General features: G+C 38.6%; 2 protein-coding genes across 2 annotated transcripts; both read right to left on the bottom strand.

Annotated features, from left to right (window-relative positions):
• Window positions 1-1,481: 1,481 nt before the first annotated feature.
• On the bottom strand, window positions 1,482-2,435 carry LOC121145436 (olfactory receptor 52R1-like). The gene has a single exon (XM_040964273.1). It carries the CDS (start codon window positions 2,424-2,426, stop codon window positions 1,482-1,484), a length of 945 nt encoding a protein of 314 aa, XP_040820207.1. The 5' UTR covers window positions 2,427-2,435.
• An 8,585-nt stretch (window positions 2,436-11,020) lies between these two features.
• On the bottom strand, window positions 11,021-11,980 carry LOC121145404 (olfactory receptor 52R1-like). The gene has a single exon (XM_040964218.1). The coding sequence runs from the start codon at window positions 11,978-11,980 to the stop codon at window positions 11,021-11,023; it is 960 nt and encodes a 319-aa protein (XP_040820152.1).
• Window positions 11,981-19,924: the final 7,944 nt, after the last annotated feature.

Here is a 19,924-nt window from a genome sequence, read left to right as displayed (position 1 = left end):
TTTTATTGGAAAGGCAGATATACAGAGAAGAGGAGAGATAGAGAGGAAGATCTTCTGTCTGATGGTTCACTCCCCAAGTGGCCACAACGGCTGGTGCTGTGCTGATCCGAAGCCAGGAGACAGGAGCTTCTTCCAGGTCTCCCACCTGGGTGCAGGGTCCCAAAGCATTGGACCGTCCTCAACTGCTTTCCTAGGCCACAAGCAGGGAGCTGGGTGGGAAGCAGGGCTGCCGGGATTAGAACCAGTGCCCAAATGGGATCCTGGCGCGTTCTACGTGAGGACTTTAACCACTGTGCTATTGCGCCGGGCCCCAGAATTTTAAAAATCTAGATTTTTGAGATATTATGGCTCTTAATCTATTCCCTCATCCCTCAATACCCAAATTGCTTACTTTACTTTTCTTGGTTTTGGAAATTAACTTCAGATTAAAAATTTCTTTTTATTTTAGCTACACCTTTTTCATGTTAAATTTCTTCAGCTAAGAATGTTTTAAAAAAATAAATTAACACGCAAAATGTCACAAACCTCACTACTAACCAAAGGATTATTAGAAGTTTTATAACATTTTTCCGGACAATGTAGTTAGACATTCATTTTTACTTTTTTGAATGGGGCTTAATTAAACGTTTAATCTTAGATTTTTTAATATGAAAGCAGCATATTTCATAAATAAAATCTAAAAAGATAAGCATGCTTCTCTTTTCTCGCTCTACCTTCTTTCCTTTGTTTCTTTAATTTTTGCACAAACATAATTTCAAGATGCTTGAAAATCAGAGTTAACTACCACTAGGCATAATGTTCAACAATTAAAAAGTTAATTTTGTTACATATTTATTTCTGCCTAGAATTGAAATCAGTACTAATGAGCAGACATTTTTTTTCTTTTCCTTTTAGTTTAGAATTAAGTTTTAATTGAATTTCACACAATAAATGCTCATTGCAAATGCAGTAATAGCATGTTATTTATTTGCATTTCTTCTAGTTATGGCAAAATGTTAAAATGACTTTATGAATTGTTTTTAGGAATAATGACATCATGTATACCTTGGTATATGCTTATGTTTCTAAAATTTTGCTTTTTATAAGAGATTCTCAGAGGCAGAAATACATGGGCTTCTGAAACATGTGATGGAATTTTCTAAGCTTTTTTCTACAGTACAACAATGTAATTGTATCAATTATGTAAAAATGTGCTTTTAAAAATAATTTTGTGAAAGAGCACATTTTAAATATGTTCACTGATTTAATGGATGAGTGAGAAAAAATATTATTTTTTGTGATGATGAACAAAAATCGTCTCAATATTGTGAACTGTCACACTTCCCAGACAGCTCTCAATCTATGCACCCTGAAGGTTCTTCCTTTTCCTTTTGGAGGTTCACAATGAGGCTGTGAGCATACATAACTGCCTGGTGAACTATCTTTACGTTTTCATAGATCATTGAAGCAATAGGAGCCATGGTGACGTTGTGACCTTTGATTTAGAGATCTTTCCAACAACAGGCTCGGACAACCCTGTCCCTGATCTGCTTGGTTCTTACTCCATAGATGATGGGGTTGAGCATGGGAGGTACCAGTAGATAGACATTCGCAAACATGATGTGTACTACTCGAGGCACATGATGGCCAAAGCGGTGGGTGAGGAATGTAAAGAGGGCAGGGATATATAATGCCAAAATAACACAGATATGAGAAGCACAAGTGCCAAAAGCCTTCAGGCGGGCTTCACCTGAGGGTAACCGCAGCACAGCTCTCAGAATCATCACATAGGAGGTACCAATGACAATCATATCAAATCCACCCACTGAGAAAGCCACAAATAGCCCATACATGCGATTGACTCTTGTATCAGCACACACTAACTTCAAGACGGCCATGTGCTCACAATATGACTGGGGGATGACTTTGTTGGGACAGAAGGGCATCCTGGAGACCATGAAGCAGAAGGGGCTCACCCACAGCAGCCCTCTCACCATCACAGCTGCCCCCAGTTTGACCATTACAGGTGTGGTCAGGATGCTAGAGTGCCTCAGGGGAAAGCAGATGGCCACATAGCGGTCCAAGGCCATAGCCATGAGGATCCCAGACTCCACGGAAGAGAAGGTGTGGATGAAGAACACCTGGATGAGGCAGGCGTGATATTCAATCTCGTGAGCATGAAACCAGAGAATGGCCAACATCTTTGGTTGAGTGGAGGAGGAGAGAACCAGGTCAGTGATAGCCAGCATGGCCAGAAAAAGGTACATGGGCTCATGCAAGGTGTGGTCAGTTCTGATTACATGAAGGATAATGATGTTGCCAACTACAGCCACCAGATACATGGCACAGAAAGGAAAGGCAATCCAAAATTGGGAATTCTCTAGTCCTGGGATTCCAAGCAGAATGAAGGACACAGGATGAGAGGAGGTGTTCCCTGAAGCCAACATCGGGTGATGGTTCACATACTCTGCATTGAGAAGATCATCTACTCTCTGCAGATGCCAATACTCAATGTACACTTGATCTTAGCCAAAAGGCTGAGAAGTGATAATCAATGCTCAATGTAAGTATCATTGTTATATGCAGTTTGGAAGGAGCAATTGAGTATTTGTTCAGTTGGGTTGATGGTAAGTTGGAAAAAATTCAAATATTTTAATAAACAAAATTATTCATATTCATGTCATTCTACATGGAGCTATAACGTACTAAGTTGAAGTGTAATTATGTTTAAAGTTTCAATGTTTTCTTGTAAGTATGAACTAAGGTAGATGTAGCGAAATGGATCATGTCATAGTCCCTCTTTCCCTTTCTGTCTTTAGACATAACAATGTTCTTATTAAAGCCTCAGTTTTGTGTAAATCTTTTCTGTCTCTTTGCTAAGACGCTTGGAAAATATTCAAGAATAGGAGGCCAGAGAGGCTTGAGAAACACACATTGATTTCTTTTGTAGTGATGTTATCTTTGAAGTTTGAATAACTGGCTGAACTACCGTGAATCTGCAAATGAAAAACATCTTCAGTAATGCAACCTACTAGATTAAGGGTCTGTTAACATTTTATGTAAAATGTTGGGTCATGAACATTTTGGATTTTTGCTGTTATACATTCTCTGTTGCAACTACTCTGCTGCAAATATAGTCTATATTCCAATTAAAATTTATATATGATAGTGGGTTTCAAGCTATTAAGGTAGCATATTATAATTTGTCAATGCCTTTCCAAATGATCAATTCATGTGGATTCATCCTTGAGCCTTGCACTATTCCTTTCTGTATCTATTTTTTTCTGAATAGAAATATAATAACAGAATGAATTAAGAATGAATGAATTAGGTTAGTCCCTTGCACAGGGATGTACTGGTTTCTCTGAGTTAACATCTTTATTTTTTGTGTCCATGAGGCTTCATGGAACATGTATTCTACAGGTTGAGGTTCTTTCCTGACTATGCTTCAGTTTTCAATCTTGATTCTCCCTTCCCTTTCATGAATGAATATTTTTCTTTTCCCACAGGGCAGGGATATCCGAAGAAATGATACCTCTCAATCCTCCTTATTCTTTTATGCTGGCTCTGATTTTTGTTTTTCTCTCAGATTGTCTTTCTTTGGTGGACAGTGGAGGAAAACAACTTACCTAGTCTGAAGGCGAAGCTGGAATCTTATGCAGGTGGATCTCTTGCTTTTCTGCACTCTGCTGCTGTGCCACAGAATCTTATGCCTTCGCTGTCAGCAGTGCCTTGACCTCTTTTCCATCAGACTTACAAACTCAGGATTTGGAGTCTGTAGTGTTAGTCTCTGTATGCTTTTCTAGTGCTCTCTGACTTTGGAAGTGCACAGGTTGGAATATAACAGTATGGAGGATGTTGGGAACTGATCAATTATTGATCATTTCTTTCTAGTGTGTGGGGTTGTCAATATGGGAAACACAGGTCATCAGTTTGTTTTGGAATAAGGCATGGAAACATGTATCAACTACCTGATTAGGGAAAAGAGATGGTAAAATATTTATTTCCAATCCTCCTTTATCCTTATCTCGCTATCATTCCCTTTTCTCTGTTACGAAACTGGAACTTTCACAAACACAGTGCATAGTGAAAGACAAAATTAGATCATACCATTTCCAAACATTATAGGTAGGATTATGATGTTTTGAATTCAAATTTTTAGTTTCCCAAGATACAACAACTTTGTAAAAATTATTTAAAGCTTTTGGTAGAATAGATATAGTTTTAAGAACTATGATTTTAGGGTTGAGCTCACATTTTGTTCCTGTATATGGACTTATATTTGTCAGAGCTACCCACTGGCTCTGTTGGACCCTAATTCCTCCACACACTAGTTATATATAATTGTACAGATTAGCCAACTATACTGCTAAAATAAATCAAGGACAAAAGGAAGAACATTGCTAAGAAATAGCTTCAGAGAAATGTCTCTATTGTTTGCTTCTGAAAGATATAGCATTTTTTAGAAAAACATTTAAGCTCTTCTCACCTCAATGCATTCAAACGAGGGCAGAGCAATGATGCTGCAGCAGGTGGTGTTCAGATCTAATGTTATTTATGGAGGTTTTGTGCGTGGAGGAGTCTTTCTATCTTTCTGCAATTTTTCTGAAGGACACAGTGAAGTTTCTGAGTCTTTTCTCCATGCTAGAATAAAGGCCAGTGGTCATGGATCTCTAGGCCTGCAGCTCCCATTGAGTCAGCCCTCTGTGCACAGGCATAGTCTTGCCCCCACATCTTCTTAGAGCTTCTAAGAATCTTCTCTCTGGAAAAGACAGGGATGCCTAAGCCACGAGGATTCACTCACCCTGAGCTCTGTTCCATTTTTAACTAAGCTGGACATGGCCATAAATGGTTCAAATGGGCTCCTGGGATTCGGCCTTTGGCAGCGACCTCAAGTTAGAGGCTATTTAAAGGAATCTCTCTGCCCTGTCCTTTCCCCCAAGCATTAATTCTCTCCCTGTCACCAAGGCTCACTGCCTCATATTCACATTGGTCTCCTGTGAGACTGAAGTCATAAGCATTAACCCCTAGCTTTACTCTCTCTCATCCATGTACATAAATGCAAATGTATAATGTCCATATGTATGTGAGAGATGTTATGATTACATGAAAATGAGTTTACATGCATTCATACATTATGTGTGAATCATAGTATGTTTATACTTACAACCAAAGAGACATCTTTTGCCAATTGAAAACATATTAATAATTCATGAATGTTGATGTGTACATATGTAGTATTTGCCAATGAGCATGCATTATGTGCAAAATGGGTTGGATTTTCATTTGAGCATATATGTGTATAAAGTTATTTTTGTGAAAGCATGAATAACTATGTATGTAAAGCATGCATAATTAGTGTGATGCAGTAACACTGCAAATGCCTTGATGATACACATTTTGGGAAGGCCCATGTCCAGCTGCATATCTGATAGTGTGAGGCTGCACACCATTGTGCTCACATATGAGTGCGTGAATACATGGGGACAATCTTTCTGTACTTTAGGTCTGCATCCAAAGACCCCTTGCTGCCCACTCCGGAGGTGGTGATTATCTGCAGTGGAAAGCAGAGTTCTTTTAGATAGTCCAGGTCAGAAACTGCGAAGCCGCAGGTCCTCCTCATTCAACTTGAGTTAAGACCTAAAAGGCTCTCACCCCCTGGGTACACTCCTGCTGAATTTTTCTTTTTTATACCTCTTCAGCACATCTCAATTCATTTAATTTCATCTTTGATGAGGTGCAAAAGAATGATTTAAGAAATCAATGTTTAAAAAGTGAAAGAAAAATATTTTCAGAGTGGGAAACAATCAGTCTTCAGAAGATACGCTTCTTGAAGTTGTAAGAAAGAATTCTGAACATGCATTTAAAGGGAAAGGATCATTTATGATTGTCAAGATCACCAGGTCCTCGTCAATGTGTTGGTAGTAACATGTTCTCAGCACAGTCACAAAGGACATGGAAATTTTCAGATAATAACATCATAAAGTCAGAGATTAAAATCAGCTAGTAAGTCCTTTTAATGGGCTGGTTTGTATTGAGATGTGCTTGAGTAAACAGAAAAGTTTAAGATTTATTTAATTATTTATTATTGGAAAGGCAGATATACAGAGAGAAGGAGATACACAGAGAAAGATCTTCCGTTTGCTGGTTCCCTCCCCAAGCAGCCACAACACCAGAGCTGAGCTGATCAGGAGCCAGGAGCTTCCTCTGGGTCTCCCATGTGGGTACAGGGACCCAAGGTTTTGGGCTGTTCTCAACTGCTTTCCCAGGGCATAATCAGAGAGCTGGTTGGGAATTGGGGCTTCAGGGATTAGAACTGGCACCCATATGGGATCCCAGCGCATGCAAGGTGAGACTTTAACTGCTAAGCTACTGTGCTGGGCCTTTATCTGTTCTTTTTTTAAAAAAAACTATTCTTTCCTTGTCCCTTTTAAAAGGAACTATTCCCTAAAATAGAAAATGATATCTAAGGACAGGCCTTCAGTTTTCGCTTCTATGAACTCTTTCACGAAACCAGACTTTAACAGTGGCATCAAGCAGGTAGAACACCAAGGCTCTAGCAGAAGTCACCCACATTACTTAAAAAAATTTTTTTTTATTATTTTATGATAAAGATCCAAAGGCTCTAGGAGTTTCCTTCTCCCCTCCATGAGTCCTCTCCCCCGATTGATTTCCCCTATATTATTATAATATTACAGTCCTTAATAAAAAGTCATAAGCCCATCATTCTGTTATTAAAGTGTATCCTGACATTGTAAGTATGGACAATGGCTGAGAGTCCAGCATCCTATTATCATGATATATTTAACAGTTTCATTGGGAGTTCATCTTTGATTTGGAAGTAGAGATGCAAACTGCGTCATATCTTCACATTTGGATATAGTGGTCTCCATTATACAGTTACTATGCATCCCATTAAAGGAAAAACCATAAAGCAAAATCACAAGCAGGAAGAAAAATGGAAAATGTATCACAACATGAAGTTAAAGAACATGTTACTAAATGACCAATGTGTTGCTGAAGAACTGAAAAAGAAAATGAAAAAACCTTTTTAAAGAAAAAAATGCTACTCTATGACCTGTGGGTCAGTGAAGTAATTAATAATAATAATAATAATAAATACTTCTTTTCAAGAAATGAAAATAATAACAAAAATATCAAATCCCATGAGTTGCAGCAAAAACAGTATTGAAAAGGCTATTGATCTTGTCTTTTGCCTCCTTCTGAGAACATATGATGTTTGTCCTTTGGGGATTGCCTTATTCACTGAGCAAATGGTTTCTAGTTGGGGCCATTTCGTTGTAAACGGTAGAATTTCATTCTTTATTAAGGCTGAGTAGTATTCCATGGAATATATATACTACAGTTTCTTTATCCACTCTCTTTTGACAGTCATCTGGATTTTTTTCTGTGTCTTTGCTACTATAGATTGTGCTGCTATGATATAGGATTACAGATCCCTCTCTCATATGCAGATTTCATTTCCTTTAGCTATATTCCCAGAAGTGGGATAGCTGGATTATATGGCAGGATTGTTTTCAGTTCTCTTTGCATTCTCCACACTGACTTCCATAGTACTTGTACTAGCCTACACTCCCACTAACAGCCCATGCCCCAGCAGGTGTTTGTAGTAGTTGTGAATGTAGGTTAATCTCCCTGGGTTTAGGTGGAACCTCAATGTGGTTTTCATTTGTATTCCCTGATGGCTAGGGAGCTTTAGCATTTTTTAATATGCCATTAACAAGTTGAATTTGTTATTTTGCTCATTCCTTCACAGGGTTGTTTGTTTTGTTGTCATTGGGTTTCTGAAGCTCTTTGTAAATCCTGGATAGCAGGTGTGCAAAGATTTTCTCCCATTCTGTTGGTTGCTTCTTCACTTTGTTGTTTGTCTCCTTTGCTGTACAGAAGCTTTTTAGTTTGATGCAGCCCCAATAGTTTATTTTGGCTTTGACTTCCTGTGCTTTGGTGACTTTTCTAAAAAAAAGTTTTTCCCTGTTCATATATCTTGGAGAGTGCTTCCTATGTTTTCCTCTATAGTTTGATGTTTCTGGGTGTAGATTTAGGTCCTTGATCCATTTTTTGTATAAGGTGATGTATGGGGGTCTTGCTTCTTACCTCTGCAGGCTGCTCTCCAACAGCATTTGTTAAGGAGACCAGGCATTTTCCCCGTATTATTTTCAGTTTGAACATAAATCAATGGCACTAGTATACATGAATAACTCTATGGGTAAGAAAGAAATTGTAAGTACAGTACCATTTAAAATAGCAGAAAGTATCTTAAATACCTTGTAATTAACCTAACCAAAGATGTGGAGGACCTCTATAATGAAAAACACAAAATACTAAAAAGAGAAATGGAAGAAGCCATTAAATGATGGGGAAACTCCCCATGTGCCTGGATTTGCAGGATCAATATAATCAAAATGTCCATAATACCAAAAGTAATATATAGATTCAATGCAGTCCTAATCAAAACCCAAACAACATTTTCAGAAATAGAAAAGGTGATGCAAAAGTTCATCCGGAAACTCAAGAGACCATGAATAGCCAAAGCTATCCTGAAAAATAAAAATCAATCTGGAGGAATCACAATTCCAGACCTCGAGACATACTACAAGGCAGTGGTCATTAAAACAGTCTGCCCCCATGTTCAGCAACAGAGATCAATGGGGCAGAGTAGAAACACCAGAAGGGAGCCCACACATGTACAGCCAATTATTCTTTACCCATGCTACTTTTTGAGTTTTTAAGATAGATGGCAAAAAGAGCTTGCAATGGAAATGCCATTTTTTCCCGGTGATCATTCTACAGGTCTGGGATCATAACTGTCTTCCAATGCAAGAGGCACTGAGGGATCAGCAAACCTAAGGGGAGTCCAAGATAATGTGCCAATATTGACAATCTAATTAAGGCTTGCATTTCAGGAGTAGAAAAGTAGAAATATCGGGAAGAGGTGATCAGAGAAACAGATCCAACCTGAAGTTTATGAGAGTTAAGTGAAATATCAGTAACAAATTTGCAAAAAACTTGTTCTTCCTATGAAAAAATATCAAAGTAATTATTTCAAAGAAGAATTATTATGAGTTGCAACAATAATTTATGTATGCTTCTTTTATTTTTGCTTCACTTGATTTTTTGTTTGGCGAAAGTCTAATTTTTAGTAAGTAAACTTTTGGGGGCCCTTTGATGTGGTATCAACTCCACCATTTTCCAGGATCCTAATTTTCTGAGTTTCCTTTTGTCTATCTTCATAACAAGCATTTTAGAAAAATGGACAGATATGAGCAGCCTCATGTAGAAGGCAACCATTATGATGCTCACTTTATATTTGTATCAATACTTACTCCTGACTTAGTGTCCTCGTCCAAATTCTCCTTGCTATTCATCAGATATAGCTGAGAGTGAGTCAGTCAGAATCTCTGGTTGTAGGCCAGAGTTGCAATATTAGAATGGTGTCAAGAAGTGAAGAAGGTGAGAGTATTTATAAGAGAATTTCACCAGGAGTGATATCCTAGAGGGTAGACAGCAATGGGAAGAAAGGGCTAAGAGATCGGATTGACATCCAGGATAACTATTTACTCTTTGTAGCTTGGGAAACCTCATTTTCTCCATGTGGACCCTGAGTGTACTAAGGGAGATGTCTCCAGTGTTGAGCAACAGACAATCTGCTGGACATTGGTGAAACATTCTTTGCGTGAGTTATCTAGTGACTAATTCAATTTCCATTTCAGGAACTACTTCACTGTGTGGAATTCCCATTCAATCAGCTCCCGTAGTCATCAGTTCATGATTACTACTCTCCTTGGCTTTGGCAGGAAAGACAGTAATGAGGTTAACCATTCATGTACAATAATCCAAAATGAAACAATCTGTAAATAAGTGTTTAAATATAAATTCACAAGGATATAAAAATTGAAATGTTTCTAATGACTTTCTTACCATGTTTAACTGTGCAGCTCTCCAATATTATCTGCAGAAGACAAATTTTTTCTTTTTCCAAGAATTTCTCCTTTATTTTTTCCCATTGAATAAGAAAATTTTGGAGAAGAGAAACAAACTCAAATTCATCAACTCATCTAATCCTTGTTGTGAGCAGTACCACGAAATTGCCACAAGTTTTATGACTAGGGATTTTTAAATTTTTGTGGATCTTACTCTACTTCAAGATCCAGGATCCTCTCAGATTGTCCACGCAGTATTCCTAAACTGTGACACTGAATCAATCTCTTCTAAGTGTGCTCCTTATTCTTTTAATCACCTTTCTCATATTATAATTAAACTTGATTATTGTAATTAAACTTGATCATTGAGGTTGATTTTTTTGAACCACAAAAATAAAATTAGAAAATAAAAAAGGCACAGTCTCAATAATCCACATAGTTATTAGTGGTATTGTCACACATTTCTCAAAAACATTTCCGCACCTATCTAATTTTGGAGTTGCCATGAATCATTATTAAACCTTGATCACTTTTCAAATGTTCAGACACTGTTTATAAACATAAGAGGTAATGGCACATCATTTCAGCTGCACATTGCTTCATTTGATTTCTTGTATAGTATAGCTCTTGAATGAATTTCAGTTTTGACTTTATAAATGATGATTTTAGGCATATCTCTATACATATTTCTGTTCCCAGAATTTTATTTCTCTAAAGAGATTTGCAAATTGGAAAAATATGTACGTTAAACTGATACACTTCTAACTTCTTTTTAAATAATGCAGTGTGCACAGTTCTGAATGTAGAAAATATTACTATTACCAACATCTAGGTCATAATTTAAAGATATTTGCTAGATGAAAGAAATTATTTTGTGTGGTGATGAACAGAGGATAATAAAGTTTTATTTGGCATCATTTTTCTCAGACAGCCTGATTGAGGGTTTCCTGAAAGTTATTCACCTTGCTTATAGACAGCTCCCAGTGTCTGGGCCAGTTGCTCACAGAGATGACTTTGTGATATGTAAGATCTGAGAATCTTTTTACCAGTCACTGGATCAGAGGAGCAACTGGAATCATGGTGACGTTGTGACCTTTGATTTAGGGATCTTTCCAACAACAGGCTCGGACAACCCTGTCTCTGATCTGCTTGGTTCTTACTCCATAGATGATGGGGTTGAGCATGGGAGGTACCAGTAGATAGACATTCGCAAACATGATGTGTACCACTCGAGGCACATGATGGCCAAAGCGGTGGGTGAGGAATGTGAAAAGAGCAGGGATATACAATGCCAAAATAACACAGATATGAGAAGCACAAGTGCCAAAAGCCTTCAGGCGGGCTTCACCTGAGGGTAACCGCAGCACAGCTCTCAGAATCATCACATAGGAGATACCAATAACAATAATATCAAAGCCAACCACGGAGAAAGCCACAAACAGCCCATACATGCGATTGACTCTTGTATCAGCACACACTAACTTCAAGACGGCCATGTGCTCACAGTATGACTGGGGGATGACCTTGTTGGGACAGAAGGGCATCCTGGAGACCATGAAGCAGAAGGGGCTCACCCACAGCAGCCCTCTCACCATCACAGCTGCCCCCAGTTTGACCACTACAGGTGTGGTCAGGATGCTAGAGTGCCTCAGGGGAAAGCAGATGGCCACATAGCGGTCCAAGGCCATAGCCATGAGGATCCCAGACTCCACGGAAGAGAAGGTGTGGATGAAGAACACCTGGATGAGGCAGGCGTGATATTCAATCTCGTGAGCATGAAACCAGAGAATGGCCAACATCTTTGGTTGAGTGGAGGAGGAGAGAACCAGGTCAGTGATAGCCAGCATGGCCAGAAAAAGGTACATGGGCTCATGCAAGGTGTGGTCAGTTCTGATTACATGAAGGATAATGATGTTGCCAACTACAGCCACCAGATACATGGCACAGAAAGGAAAGGCAATCCAAAATTGGGAATTCTCTAGTCCTGGGATTCCAAGCAGGATGAAGGACACAGGATGAGAGGAGGTGTTCCCTGAAGCCAACATCGGGTGATGGTTCATAGGGTCTCCATTATGCAGTTTATCTACTCTCTGCAGATGATAACAGTCAAACCAATTATTATTCATAAATCTTCTTGATGGTATTCCTAGGTAATATGGACATTTGTTTTATTTTAAAGTTTTAATAAATAAAGTTTTGCAACAGGAAATTGTGGTATATGTCTTAGCTAATTATGTTCTTACATCATCTAAATTGGGGTGAAGCTATGCTAGTAAGAAGTATAATTAGTTATTAAGAATTAATTTTTCCTATAATTAGAATAGGCAAATTTACCTTGATGGATAATGCTGTACAATTTTTCTTTCTATTATTTGGAACTATCAATTGATTTTTTTTTTGTCATTATAAATGGTCCCTCTTATTCCTGTTAAGTCGGTTGAATAATTTTCAGGATTGTCAGACAGCCTGGCTTATGTGCAGAAAAAAATTTATGTAGTAATCTTGAGTTGCCTTTTACTTATTTCAGTTTACCCAAGCGTTTGGACTAGAATCAACTCAGAGAACAATTTTTGCACATCTGGAACTGAAGAATTATCATTAATGTATGAAATCTTCTAACTTAGGGATCAGTAAATATTACAAATCATCTAGCCTTGTGGATACACAATCTATGTTGCAAATATTCATCGCAGGCCTTATAGCCTATAATCACCTGTAATCAATGTCTAATTATGTGTATGTGATTATATTACAATTAATTTTATTTAACCACATAGGCTACAGGCTGAACTTGGTCAGACCCTATCCTTTGCCTGTGTATCCGTTAAATGATTGATTGTTGTGAGATAAGCTGGAGCCCTGCACTATCCTTCGCAGCTGTGTCTTTTGATAATGTAATAGACACTTGCTGAATGAAATAACAAATAAATGGTATCATTTAGAGGCAACAAATTCATTTGCTGATTGCAATATCCTCAAGTGCCCAGGAATATATCCTCTCAACTTTGATCTGTGCTCCCAAAGACAGTTATTTCACATGTAGCATTACGGAGGTTGCTTTGTGCCACTCAATTCTGTGTAAATGTAACTTCTGCTCTTGTTTGTGTGGGTCGTTTCCACCACTGCAGCCCTCTGGTGAATATAGCTTACTTTAAAATCAATGTCACAAAACTTGCTTTGTTCTCATCAATTGTCTTTCCATTACCCAATCTCAGTGGTCATGTGGTCTAGGTTGTAAAGAGTCAACTCTCACTTTCACTGTAGAAATACCTGGGTAAGAAGGTCTTTTTCTCAAATCCCCCACAAATGCACCTTCCCTGGGAACCAACCACTGTTGCATTCAGCTAGATTAAATATTTAACAAACGAAATTCTTAAAGGTCACAAACAGGTCTTGTGTCACTCCAGTTGTCTCTAAACATGTATGTTATAAGGAAAATGTCAGTCTGTCTCTAAAATGCAAAGTTGCAAATCTATCCAGATGATAGCTACAGGAGTGCTCAAAACAAAAACTCCTATAGAAAACACAGTGAAAATTAGTGACATGTGTGTCTGAGAGGGTGCATACTTGCTTTTTGCCTTTTGTCTGGCCTGGCTTTCCCATGAAGTTGTATCTATTCTTTCTGAGCTAGAGTTGTATTCATTTTTCTCCTTCTATGCCACCTTCTTGTGAAGGCAGATCACCAAAGATCAACCCCTCAGGAAATAGACCTTCTATCTTCCAGTCCCTAAAAGTAAGTACAAATGGTCAAATTGCTATGGGATTAAGGGATGGAGATGTCCATTTATAAGGAGTAGGAAAAAGAAAAACAATAAAAAATATGATTTCCTTTGCTGCCCACTCTCTTTACTACTCTATCTGATATTGAATATATCCTCTCTCCTTTACTTATACAGTAAAGCCACTGTGAGCATAGAAGTTAAGCCACATCTTTTTCAAACATAGGTAAAGATCATACTTGAGCTTCAATTCATTTTTTCTCCTCCCAAAAGGCATTTACCTTGTAGAAATTTTGCATAACATTTAGTTGAACAAACATGATTCCAAAAACTGTATTCTCACATTGAGTAGGACTTGGTCTTCAGTGGGCTTAAATTGTACGATGCTACTGGTTGGCTTTACCGCAGAGTTTGGGCTGGGAGACAACTCATAGAACAATTGCACATCTGTAACTGAAGAATTGTCATTAATGTATGATGTGAGCATCGTAAATATTCTGGCTTTGGGACCTAGCGCTGTAGCCTAGTGGCTAAAATCTTTGCCTTGCACAAGCCGGGATCCCATATGGGTGCAGCTTTGTATCCTGGCAGCCCCGTTTCCCATCTGGATCCGTGCTTGTGGCTTGGGAAAGAAGTCCAAAGCCTTGGGACCCTGCACCCACGTGGGAGACCTGGAAGAGGCTCCTGGCTCGTGGCTAGATTTGTTCAACTCTGGCTGTTGCGGTCACATGGGGTGTGATTCAACGGACAGAATATCTTCCTTTCTGTCTCTCTTCCTCTCTATTTACCTGTCTTTGCAATAAAAATAAATACATCTTTAAAAAATATTCTGGCTTTGTTGCACCTCCAACCCGCTAGCTGCTGTGAAGAGGCTGTTGTGTGTATCAGTCACCTGTGCTGCTCCAGCCAGGAGAGGAACAAAGCTTTTCATAAAATAGCTGTAGATCTTAATAAAGAATAGGTTCGAAGAAGTTTAAGGGTAGAGTAATGGTGCTGGAGAACATGCAGTTGAGATCCAAACTCTTTCATGTAATGTTGAGTGCAGCAGAGTCCCCCTACCTGTCTGTGGTTTACCAGGAGGACGGAGTGGAGCCCCTGCATTTTCCCTGCACGGCCCAGTAAGGTCTATGGTCATGAAGCCCTGGACCTGAGGCTCCCATTGAGTTAGTTTACAGAACAGCTGTTACCTTTTCATGCAATTTCTTGGAGCTTCCTTTTTCCCCCCAATTGCTGTCTGGAAAGGACAGGGGTGACTAGTACAGAGAGTCACTCACCCTGAACTCTGTTGTGTCTTTCATCGAGCTGTGCATGACCATGAGTGCATCTAATAAGATGACAAAAACATCTTGGCTCAAGGCCTATATAAAGGATGAGGCCTAGCCTTTCTCTTACCCCTCATTTTAGTTCTTTTGGTTTTTTTTTTTTTTTCCCTTGTCTCTAATCCCCATGGAATCACACCCCCATTGGCTTCCTTTTAGCCTGGAGATCAAGCTGGAATTATTAACCACTCACATCCCTGTGTCTTACATACACAAATTCAAAGGCAGAGCATTTGCAAGAAGGCATGTGATGACTATATGAACATAAGTTAATCTACAGTAAGGTATTTTTTTTTGTCAGAGTGTATAGGTTTATACCTGAAGAAATAGCTCCTGCCATTTTAAAGTTTGTTGACATTATATGTGTGTTGGTGTCTATATCTGAGAGGCCTATTAATAAACATAGTTAGTATATATAAGAAACTGGATTTACATATGGAAATATGAATGAACTTCAAAAACTTAATGAAGAAGGTATATTTTGCAGAAACTAGTGTGAATTTCCAGAAGTTTTTGAACCAAAATAAACTCTTTTTATTTTAAAGATTTATTTAATTTTATTGTAAAGTCAGATATACACAGAGGAGGAGAGACAGGGAGGAAGATCTTCTGTCCAATGACTCACTCCCCAAACAGCTGCAATGGCAAGTGTTGTGCTGATCCGAAGTGTAGGTCTCCCACACTTGTGAAGGGTCCCAAAGCTTTGGATCATCCTGGACTGCTTTCCCAGGTCACAAGCAGGGAGCTGGATGGGAAGCGGGGCTGCCAGGATATGAACTGGCACCCATATGGGATCACAGCACATGCAAGGCGAGGACTTGAGCCACTAGACTATAGCACTGAACCTAAACTCAACTCTTAATTCAAAATTTTCATATCACTTTGACATACCCTTGAATGTATATGTACAGACTTTTATATATGTATATGTAAATTAATTACAAATTGTGTGAATCATTACTATTTCAAATATATATATATATATGTATATATATGTATAAAGTGTAATGCCAGCATCCTACAGGAGTCTGATTCCTGAAGGCACATGCTTGTGAAGGCATAAGCTCTAACTATCTGCGAATATGAAGCTGCATATCCATTTGCACTCGTATGAGTACATATACATCAGTGTGTACATACAGATATATGTATATGCAAGGAGTGATGTCTTAATAAGCATGCTAACTATTGGACCTGCATTGTGTAGAGGGCTAGCTTTGCTTCCAGGGCCCTTCACTTCTGATAATGCTGCTGAAATTCTCTTATTTGTATTTCAACTCCTCTTTGATGAAATGTCAATAGAATATATGAAAAAATAAGCATTTGAAAGTAGAGAAAAAAGATTTGAAAGTGGAAACAGTCAGACTTTAAACTATGTGCTTCTCAAAACAAAAATCCCAGCATACATTTAAAGGCAAAAACTCCCCCCAATTGCCAAGATTATCAGGATGTTTTGTTTGTTTGTTTTGTTTTATTTTAATACAGGATACTGTCATCAGAGAGGGTAAGAGAGAGGTGAGAGAGGAAAATTTTCATTTTCTGGTTAACTATTCCCTAAATGCATACACCAACTATACTTGGGGCAGACAAAATTGGATGCTTCCGTGGTGCTTCTGGACCTATTTGGGAGGCAGGGCCTAAGCACTCAAGTCTTTGTCTCCATCTCTCAGCATGTGTATTGACAGGAAGCTGGCATTGTGATTTGAGTAGCTAGGACTTGAATCAATCACTCTGATGTCGGATGTGAGCCTCCTAGGCTGCATCCTAGACCTCTGAGACACAATGCCAGTCCCTCCACCCATCTTCCTAGTCTGTGTGCCCATATGGGTTCTTCCACTTCACCCTAATATACAGGAAGCAAAATGTATAATATAAATACCATTATTATTAATGAACAAGTTAAGTATTGGTAAGTAGAGAAGAAATAGGTATGCTTCTTTAGCTATATTTTCTTTTAAAATCCTATGCATAATGTCTCATTCTGATATTTCATCATTTTAGTCATATTGATGTGGAAAACAAAAGTCCATTTTCCATCACAGCATCACTGTTTTCTAATACTCCAGTATCACTGATGTCCTGCTAGAAACAAGAATAAAAGTGAGCAGATTATTACTGCTGTAGGTTCACATAGTAGTCTCTGGGCTTTCAAATTACTACAAAGAGATTCTATATTTTGCCTCTTTAAAACAAGAGGCTCAGGCCTGGCGTGATAGCATAGCAGTTAAAGTCCTCACCTTGAACACGCCGGGACCCCATATAAGCACCAGTTCTAATCCCAGTGGCTCTACTTCTCGTCCAGCTCCCTGCTTGTGGTCTGGGGAAGATGTCGAGGATGGCCCAAGGCTTTGGGACCCTTGCACCCGCGTGGGACACTTGAAAGAGCTCCTGGCTTTGGATCGGTGCAGCACCGGCCATTGTGGCCACTTGGGGAGTGAACCATCGGATGGAAGACCTTCCTCTCTGTCTCTTCGCCTCTGTGTATATCTGCCTTTTCAATAAAAATAAATAAACCTTAAAAAAAAAAAACAACAAGAGGCTTATATTGTGGGACTGTGTGTTGAACTACTGCTTATGGCAGAGTGAAATTCTTTCATTACTGTCTGTCCCACAGGATGATGTGGAAGATGAAGTTCTGGGTTCTTGTCCTGTGAAGTTTAATGCTTTCTGCTTTTGTCTGGATATTTTGTTAGTTATCTAAGCATGGTGCTCTAACTAACGTTCTTGCTATCACCTAAGCTTTCTTAACCTGGTATCATCCATTTGCTAGTAGACATGGTGGTTCTCAGCTTGGGGTGTAGCCAAGTAGCCAGCCTCAAGCAAGGGCTACCCGGAAGGAAGCTGAATTGTACTTCTGACAAATAAACGAGACAGTGGGAAGGTACAGTTTCCTTGAAGAAATTGTCCCTCTGAGTAGCAATTTCTTAGGAGTTTTACAGCAGGATTTAGGTGAGCGTTCAAGGTTTAGAAAAGAGGGAATCGCTTCTCAGCCTTGTGGCTAAGATGTGTAGAGAAGAGGGAACGAGGGCCTTTTCTGTTTCCTCTGTACATTTTTCTACATTGTGCGTTCAAAAATCTGGCTGCAATCAGATTCTTGCAGTTGTAGTTCTTGTTGGAGGTGCTCTGACACCAATGGAACACGGTATTTCAAGGGAAGCTGCTGAGAACATCCACTGAAGAACAAGCTCAAGTGAATAAACTTGATTCCCTGCTTTGCGCCAACACTCTTGGTTACAGACTCTGTTAGAGATGGAATACTGTGCTTTATATTCTCTGTGTTCCTTCAATTTTATCAGATTCTTGTTGATGTCAACCTTCCAATACAGGCATTATAATTGTTAGATACTGAAGAAAAAAAAACATATTTGTGCCCTAAATGGACAAAAAAAAATTTAATTGAATTATATTTCCCCAGATTTTGTTGAAGTTCAAATCTAGATTTAGTCTATCTAACATAGATATAAATTCAGTGCAGGTGTTGTTACATGAGACACGGTTGTTCTTTGATGTGTGACTTCCTCATCCAGTGTAATACAGGCCTTGTACAAACAGAGGACTTTGACACAGAGATAACACACACAGTGAGAATGCCACACGGACATGAACATGGCCATGAAGGTGATGCTTCTAGAGCTGAGGCTTCCATCAAACCAGCAGAAGCCAAGACTGAATCATGGAACAGTTTCTAGTTTTTTCCTCATGGCCAAGAAAAGGAATAAACCCTGCCCATATCTTGAACTTCCAACCTACAGACTTGGACACAATAAATTTATCTTGCTAAATCCACTCTGTGATCCTGTGTCATAACAGGCCAGAATTATGGAACGGTGGAAATTTAAATAAAGCTTTAATGAAATTACTTATGTAAAGAAGGACCAAATACAACATGGTAGTTAAGTGTGCCATGTCAGAGACTGAACAAAATTTGCTTTGTATATCCAATAGCATACAACGCATCAAGAAGAAAGAGTAAAGAATGGTTAAGAAGTCTCTGTGTAAATATGATTATGGAATTTCAAAACATCAAAGACACAGCATTAATGCTTAAAATATTTGAAATGACTTGCCAGGGAAGCCCAGTGAGATTAATTTTAGTCTACTTGGGCCTAGAAGAGAACTTTTGAGAATTGACCAATAGTTTCTACATACATCTTTGCTTTCTAAACCATATCAGACTTGGAATTATCTCATCTGAATCTTGTCTTTCCTATTTACAGTTTAGTTTAGTATTGTGGGTAAGACTCCCAGCTCTGTGGTCAGCCAGGAGAGTCTATAGTTTTATCTGATAAAATTAACCTAAAATGTTCAGGTAAAATCTTTCAAAGAATAATAATACTGACTGTATATAAATCTATTAATTAAATGTGTCTGAAAAATATTTTTATGAATAGGAATAAAGAAACATGTCATCTTATATACATTTTCTTTAAAAATAACAACAACAACAAAACCTTTGGAGTAGGTTCTTCAGTGAATGGAACATATCTAACTAATCTCAATAATTTGATAAGCAAGGATGAATTAGATTTATTTAGTAATGCTGTGTAAAGTTATTTCAGGACTGAAACTATCTGGCATGATAAGGCTTCCAACACAAATCTTTTCTAGAAGTTTTCCTTTGTGGATCCACAATTCTACATCCAGGATTTCAGAAATATAAAAACATCTGAAAACAATTTATTTTTAACTTTCACATGTATGACGTCAACAAAAACTTGATCAGAAAACCTAACAAGGGGCCAATGCAATATCAAAGCAGACTAATGCTTCACCTGTGGTACAGGCATGACATGAAGGAAAGAATTCGGCGGCTCCATTTCCAATCCAGTTCCCTGCTTCTGGCTGAGAAAGCAGCAGAAGATGGTCCAGGTTCTTGGGCCTCTGCACCCATTTGAGTGACCTGGAAGAAGTTCCTGGTTCCTGACTTCAGATCGGCTCAGCTCCAGCCACTGTGATCATTTGGGGA

The sequence above is a fragment of the Ochotona curzoniae genome, unplaced genomic scaffold (genome assembly GCF_017591425.1).
Source record: "Ochotona curzoniae isolate NIBS_2020 unplaced genomic scaffold, NIBS_Ocur_1.0 scaffold_3223, whole genome shotgun sequence".
Taxonomy (NCBI): domain Eukaryota; kingdom Metazoa; phylum Chordata; class Mammalia; order Lagomorpha; family Ochotonidae; genus Ochotona; species Ochotona curzoniae.
The sequence above is the reverse complement of the archived record's forward strand: the minus strand, read 5'-3'. Positions and strand labels throughout refer to the sequence as shown.